We start from the raw sequence: 7601 nt of genomic DNA on the forward strand, positions 1-7601 counted from the left end.
AACCAAATTTTCAGTCCTGGAAAAAACACTGTTATTAACTTCATTAGCTCTTTTTTGTTTAATTAAAAATGAATGCAAATATTGAAATAATTTTATTATCTTTTTCATAACTTTAATGAACTGATATTTGTGTTACTGCAGAATACCCGGCACTGATGTCTTTCATTGCATTCCTCTACATCCTGAATGCAATACAGGAATTTAAGCACAGGAGTCATTTCCCTGGTACAGTATCATTATAATATCAATGCATTTTAATCATTGATTATGCAGCTTAATAGACTTTCAACTGGTTTTAAATAATATTTTGTTGAAACACACAGCCAGTCTGAATTTTTCATTTAACGGACTTCCCTTTGTTTTTATAATTTAACTGAAATTAATAAATATGACTTAAGAAACAAAACATTTTTTTCTGTATCAGGAGTAACCATAAAACCAGAAAAAAATTTTTTTAATCAGTTTGTGTTTTGAACTATTTTCATGCAAGTAAAAATGAAAATAGTTCAAAAAGCATGGCAAGATTTTTTTGCCTTAGTCTTACATACTTACTAAAACAGGCCTCATTGCTTTTCAGCTGTTCTTCATATCCTAGTATATGTGTTTGGTTCTGCTGTCCTAAGTGTCCTTAATTCAGCTGCTCTAGCAACAGAAGTAATTCTGAAAGCAGGTGAGTACAGTAAACACCATTTTACATCTTAATGAAAACATCTGAGGTGATTACTTCCTTTTCTGTGAGTATTCTGATCTAAAAATTTATACCTACTGCCTAATTTACATTGTATTTTGTACCACCCACACATTCATAGGTGTTAAATGCCAATTTTAAACATGACCACTTCTGATAAATGTGACTGCACATGTGCTAACTCTAGAAATCACAAGACCAAACTGGGGGATTCTCTGTAAGGGTTTTTGTAAACGCGTGTTTACTTTCAGAAAATGGGGAACGAACTGTGGATCTTCGGTTGATCATCTTTCCCCTTGAGTCTTTCTTTTTGGCCTGTTGGCTAGTTTTACAGATCTATGCATACTGTAAGTATTTGGAAATATTACATATTTGGTACATATCAAATATGGCTGATACTCACATATAACTCAGATTCCTTCAAATTGACAAGAACATTATGCACGTGTAAATGGAATGTTGTCATATTTTGGTAAATGTTGACCATCTTTGTTACTTTCTTAAATGCAGGTATGCAGACTAATTATGAGTATGATTATCTGTTACAAATCCAACTAGGCTGTATATCTTAATACATTTTAAGCCTGGTTGTACAAAATAAGTTATAATGTAAAAACTTTAAAATGAGCGGTACCTCGATCTGTAAGTTCCTTTCGCTGTTTGTGATAACACTGCCATTTCATTTTACCTTAGAATGAAACAAGAGTTGAAGCTCATTTTCCTGAGCTGCAAAACAAAAAGCCAGTCATCGACATCTCAGCAAAATCAGGTGTGTAGTGATAGGAGAAGTGCTGAGGCAGTTAAAAAGCATTTTTCTTTCCTAAAATGGCTGTGCAATCTCCTAATGTTGAGGCTGCCATTGCTAGTGCCACCAGCTATTGTTGCTTGAAGAAATGAAATTTCTGAGTCTCCAGTACTGCTTGGAGTGCAGCACTTCTGTAGTTATTTAATGTGGTTCAGTTTCCAAACCAAGCACTTGGCCCTGCCAAACAGGATACAATTACAATATTTTTTATTTATGTTTTAGGAGAGCAGTCAGTCTGAACTTTTTTTCTTCACTTCACTATTAAGACAGGGGTCAGCAGAATGGGGTAAATACAGGAGGCAGCAGAGGGGGTTATAGAGAGGGGGTAACAGAGTGGGGTACAGACAGGGGGCAGCAGAGTGTGTTACAGGCAGAAGGTAGCAGAGGGGCAACAGAATGTGGTACAGACAGGGGCAGCAGAGGGGTTACAGACAGGGGGCAGTAGAAAGGGTCACAGACAGGGGCAGCAGAGAGGTCACAGACAGGGGGCAGCAGAGAGGGTTACAGAGAGCGGGAAGCAGAGGGGGTTGTAGACAGGGGCAGCAGGGAGGGTCACAGACAGGGGCAGCAGAGAGTGTTACAGACAGGGGGCAGCAGAGAGAGTCACAGACAGGGGTCAGCAGAGAGTGTTACAGACAGGGGGCAGCAGAGAGGGCTACAGACAGGGGGCAGCAAAGAGGGTCATTGACAGGGGGCAGTAGAGAGGGGTACAGACAGGGGGTGGCAGAGAGGGTTACAGACAGGGCAGCAGAGAGTGTTACAGACAGGGAGCAGCAGAGAGGGACACAGACAGAGATGGGACGACAGTACAGAAAGTCCTATAGCTGGGATTCGGAACCCCAGCAGCTTAGAGGTATTTAGTATTCAGATCAAATACCTGAACTACAGTTTTAATTCACTTGGGAAGCAGCACATACACGTTGTTAATGGGGGGATATTGTTCTCACAAATATACACTATCACCAGTTGGAAAATATACAGTGAGAATGAGACAGAAGTGCAACCATTTCAGGTTTTAACTACGCTGCCAGTATTTTAAGTAATTTATGGTTTCAAATTAATACAAAACAAAAGAGACAATCCTGCAACAGACTTGAATCAATGTGTACTTGAGTGCATCTCTTTGAATATTCAGATTGTCAGACTTCCCTAAAATTTATGTGTAGGTTAAATATCATTATCATTTCTCTTTGTAGATGCCACAGGAACTTCAAGAGATAGTACCTCTCTCTCCACCTGAGCAGAGTACAGCACACACACAGGAGGTATTTTCTGTGAGTCAGTCCATCACAAGAGAGGATTCCTGCAATCCTCAAGATGGCAAATTGCACAGTTTCTAGTGCAGAAACACAGTGAAGACGTTTAATTTGCAAAGCATACTGGGAAATATGGTACTCATATTTGGAAGTCATTGTTTCACACAGCAGTGTAGGTCATTTTGCATGCAGTATTTTTAGTATGGGGCAGAGTATATCGGGGATGAAAAAACCAGGAAGCTCAATCTGGGTCCCAACTGGATCAAGACAATGACCCCAAACAAAATCACAAATCAACCAAGAAGCAATTAAATGGCTGAAAATATTTGTCAATTGGCAAAATGTCTCTAGATTTTTACCAAATTTAAAAATTTTTGGTTTAAATTGAAGGAGACAGTCCACATGTGTAGAACGAAGGTTCTGAAGGATCTTTACTGATCCTGTGGACAAAGACCCACCCCAACATATTCTCCAGTCTCATAAAACACCGTAGAAGACTCAGTACTGTTATCCTTGCAAAGGCATAGACCACAAAGTACTGAAAACAAAGGTGTGAATATTTTCATCTCTTATGTTTTAAGAATATAAATGATAAATTTGAGAAGTGTTGATGGATTCAATTAAAACACTAAAACTAAAATGTTTTCCACATTTGAGAATCAAAAGAAAAAATCTCAGTACTTGTAATATTATTATTATTATTGTTCATCTTATTCAAAGGTATAAATTATTTTGTAGTGCACTCTATATTACACATACACACATAGAGCAGAATTACTGTGAAGTAATGTTTCCATTTCATCCCAAATAAAGCCTTACTATTATGCACACTCAGACTAATGGATAGTGTTAAATTAACTATATTTTTATTGTGTTAGAGTTCAGTTACACTGAACATCTTACTGTGCGGTATACTGTAGCTCAATAGCATTGGCTCACATCAGACTGAACTCTAATTCATATTTGGGATGAGATTGTCACACTCACATACTGTCATCCTTTTTAACCCCATCACATATTTTCAGCCTCTGAGTTCTTGTGTTATGATACTCATTTTTATCTCTGGTTTTACAGGGATCAGATGATCACAGTAAGGTATAAAGGATCCTTTATCATCTACAGAAGGATACAGTCTTAAGGCCTCATTCTGTGTACCCACAATGCACATTGTAATATTTTTCTTTGTTAATTGGTACACAGAATGACATCATTCGACATCAAACATCACTCCTACGTTTCTGTGCTAATACTGCTCCATGCGGAAAAAATGTTCCTGGTTTATTTATCACAGTGTTTCTCAACCCTGTGTCGGGGTGCGTGGGGGGTTAGGACCCAAACGCAGAGTGAGGGGAAAAAACTCCAAACTCCAAATGGTGTGAACAAAGACTTTACTAAACAGAACCGGAACTAAAGCAGGGAACAAAAGGCCTCGCAGGGCAACTCTCAAAAAACGCAAAGAAAAACTTCAAAACACTGGAATCAAAGAAAATCCAAAAATCCAAAAGCACGTAAAAACGGAAAGTGGGCAAAAACACAGGAAGCTACTCTCAGAGGAAACACGCGGGGCAGAACACAATGAGAGGCACACACAAACACAAAAACAAGGATCCAGCACCTGAGTCAGGGAGAAGGGAACTTAAATAGACAAGACACTGACGAGACACAGCAGGGCACAATGCACAATCAGGCCACAGAGAGGGAAGGGAAAACGAGACAACCAAAAAACAATAATTGAACAATTGAAAACAATAATACAATTAAATAGGGTACAAGCAGGACACAAAACAGAAGTGCCGCCATCTGGCGGCCCAACAAGGAAAGACAGAGACGGAAACACAGAACAATGACACCCTGGTCCTGGGGACCCACTGTGTACACTGGCCAATCTCTTAGTTGATCAGTTAAGGTTGTTGAAAGTGTGCTTTATCATAACTGTGTGGTCAAGCTCCACGTATAGTTAAAACCAAATTTTAAATTCTAATTTCATTTGGAGTCAGATAATTGCGAGAGTAAACCATAGTAACTGTTACGCTTACTTGCTGTGGTCATAGATATATTTGATGCCTTGTTCCGCTCCTTTGTGAATATTCTGATGCTCCCATTGGAATATTGATAGTCCGGCGACAAGTCAGATATATCTCTGATGACAACATAGCCCCGTTTGCGAACGGAGAGTAACAAGAATGTTACTGGTCCGTTTCAGGCCAGTCTTAAGCGGGATATGGAGCAGTGCATTCATATCTGACCCGTGGCGACGGATCCACTGCATTCTTAAGTATAATTGTGCCCTGTTCTTACGAACAGAGGAAAAATAAATAACATCTCTGGTTTTGACTCACACCAGCCAAGGGAAAACACGCTGTGCCTTCCCCTCCAGCTACAAACCCCCATTGGTCTAGCTGTGAGGTGTTTACAATCCAGATGTTAGTAAACTGTTGCTGTCGCCATTTATGTTGAATTCAATTCCACTTTATTTGTGTACTGTAATTTTTGTTTTACAGACACTGTCATGAAGACAGATTAAAGGAAAACTGCGCTTGAATTGTACATTATGACATTGCTGTGCAAATAAATAGATGTTTCTTGTCTTGTTTGCATTTGTATTGTGTGTGTGCCCTGCAAAGGATTGGCGGCCTGTCCAGGGTGTAACCCTGCCTCTTGCCCAATGCACGCTGGGATGGGCTCCAGCTCCCCTCGCAACCCTGCCCAGGATAAGCGAGTATAGTTAATGGATGGATGGATGGATCACAAAACATTACAAAAAATAATTTAAAAAAAAATTAATGTCACTTGACTGTATTTGTGGTGGTTTTATATGGTGAAAGTTGTCAGTGGGTGGTGGATGTTAAGCATAGTGTCCTTGACATTATGGGTGGGGGGTGAGTGGGTTGTGGTTGTGAATGCGTGGGTGAGTGGGTGTGTGTATGGGGATATTTTCCATCTGCTGGATGAACATAATATACAGTAGTCTTACCCATTCATTTCCAATGGCGGTCATTTTAAACCCGGAACACCACAGGTGTGGCAAAGTTGACTAAACCACTCAAAATTCAATGGAAGTGGTGATCAGAAATTTTATATGTCCAAATGCCTAGTGGAGGAAAACATGAGGTATTGAGGCAATCAGATGAAAAACACAATATTTATGATTTAGGAAAGTTGTAAATCGGTCAGCTTTGACCCGAACACTGGAGGAAAGTTAAGATAAAAAAAATCTAAGCCCTCTTGTAATTCGCCCTCTGGCACGGTAGATAGAGGTAGAAAGTGCAATCAGGATTCAGCTGTGCAGAACCCGCAGAAGTTCTCCTAGAGCGGGCTAAGTATCTGTTTTTTGCCATTAGTGTAGCTAGATTAGACTTCTACCTGTTTTGTAGTTGCCCAGCATTAGTTTTGGTGTTTGTTTGTGAAGTGTAGTTTAAAGTGTAGTACCTTATTAGCCTCATTTGCTCTTAACTGACTGCATCAAGCAGGCATTGTGTGGAGCTAGTTAGCTGCTGGTTTGTGGGGCAATTGCTTGGTCACCAGCTGCTTTTCATTTGCTAATTAGGGCTTGTAGTCTGGCTTGGAGCGACGCTAGCGTCGCTCCCTCCCAGTTTGTGTCATTGTATCCCTATCCTTCTACCATCACCCTTCCTCTCTCTACTCCCTGTCCTCACTGCTATGCTATGTGCCCATCCCATCCCAACCTGTTCTCTCCCCTTCAGAACTCGCTTCTGCAGGCGAGGCCCCCCGCGGCGACGGAACCCCTCCAACCTTCGCTATCCCTCATTGACCCCCTGTGACAACTTCACGGTCGCAGGAGGGCTATGGAACTGCCAGTCTGCTACGCGGAAGGCTGACTTCATTTCAGCCTACGCGTCCCTCCTCTCTTTACATTTCCTTGCCCTCACTGAGACCTGGATCACACCAGGCAACACTGCAACCCCTGCAGCCCTCTCCTCCTCCTTCTCCTTCTCTCACACCCCCGCCCATCTGGCCGTGGTGGGGGCACAGGTTTGCTGATCTCTCCCTCCTGGAAATTCTCTGTTCTCCCCCTCTCTCACCTCTCCATCTCTACCTTTGAATACCACTCTGTCTCAATCACCTATCCTGTTAACTTGTATATTGTAGTTATCTATCGCCCTCCAGGGCCCCTGGGAAACTTCCTTGATGAGCTCGACACCCTGCTGAGCTCCTTCCCAGAGGATGGCACCCCACTGATCCTCCTGGGAGACTTCAACATCCACCTTGATGCCTCCCACTCCGCAGCCTTCCTGCCTCTACTTCACTCATTCGATCTCTCCCTAATGCACTCCCACCAACACACAAAGCTGGCAATCTCCTAGACCTGGTTATCCTGAGGAATTGCTCCTCTTCCAATCCCACAGTGACCCCTCTGCACCAGTCTGACCACCACTTCATTTCCTTCTCCCTCCCTCTTACTCCCCTCCCTCCCTCCCCTCCATCCACTCCTACTGTCATGGTCCGCCGGAATCTCCGCTCCCTCTCTCCCTCCTCTCTCGCTTCCAGTGTCACTGCTTCACTCCCCACTCTTGAATCCTTCTCCAACCTTCCCACTGACTCTGCATCCTCCACTCTGTCTTCCTCGCTCTCCTCAGCACTTGACTCTCTCTGTCCTCTAGTCTCCAGGCAGGCACGCTCGTCCCCTCCCAGTCCGTGGATGTCTGACCCCCTCCGAACCAACCGGGCCAGCCTACGTGCAGCGGAGAGGAAGTGGAGGAAATCCATGGCTCAATCCGACCTGTCTGCTACCAGTCTCTACTAGCTACATTTTCTACCGCTGTAACCTCTGCCAAAATTAATTATTATCAAACAAAAATCCATAAATCTGCCTCTAACCTCATCAGCTGTT

General features: G+C 42.3%; 2 protein-coding genes and 1 long non-coding RNA gene across 3 annotated transcripts in view; all 3 read left to right on the forward strand.

Moving 5' to 3' along the window:
- Positions 1 to 5342, forward strand: part of LOC135239104 (butyrophilin-like protein 2) — an 87940-nt gene extending 82598 nt beyond the window's left edge. Inside the window, 2 exon segments of the mRNA XM_064307540.1 lie at positions 2690 to 2758; positions 3824 to 5342. Of these exon segments, the coding sequence (XP_064163610.1) occupies positions 2690 to 2733 (44 nt within the window). The 3' untranslated portion in view covers positions 2734 to 2758; positions 3824 to 5342.
- On the forward strand, positions 138 to 1063 carry LOC135239115 (uncharacterized). The gene is made up of 3 exons (XR_010325285.1): positions 138 to 225; positions 578 to 670; positions 940 to 1063. It is a non-coding gene; the product is annotated as an uncharacterized LOC135239115 (long non-coding RNA).
- Positions 5343 to 5855: 513 nt separating the features above from the next.
- LOC135239944 (translation initiation factor eIF2B subunit alpha-like) overlaps positions 5856 to 7601 on the forward strand; it is a 5754-nt gene continuing 4008 nt past the window's right edge. The window contains exon 1 of the mRNA XM_064308954.1: positions 5856 to 5860. Coding sequence (XP_064165024.1) covers positions 5856 to 5860 — 5 coding nt within the window. The remainder of the gene's footprint in view (positions 5861 to 7601) is intronic.

Source organism: Anguilla rostrata, chromosome 14 (assembly GCF_018555375.3).
Source record: "Anguilla rostrata isolate EN2019 chromosome 14, ASM1855537v3, whole genome shotgun sequence".
Classification (NCBI taxonomy): domain Eukaryota; kingdom Metazoa; phylum Chordata; class Actinopteri; order Anguilliformes; family Anguillidae; genus Anguilla; species Anguilla rostrata.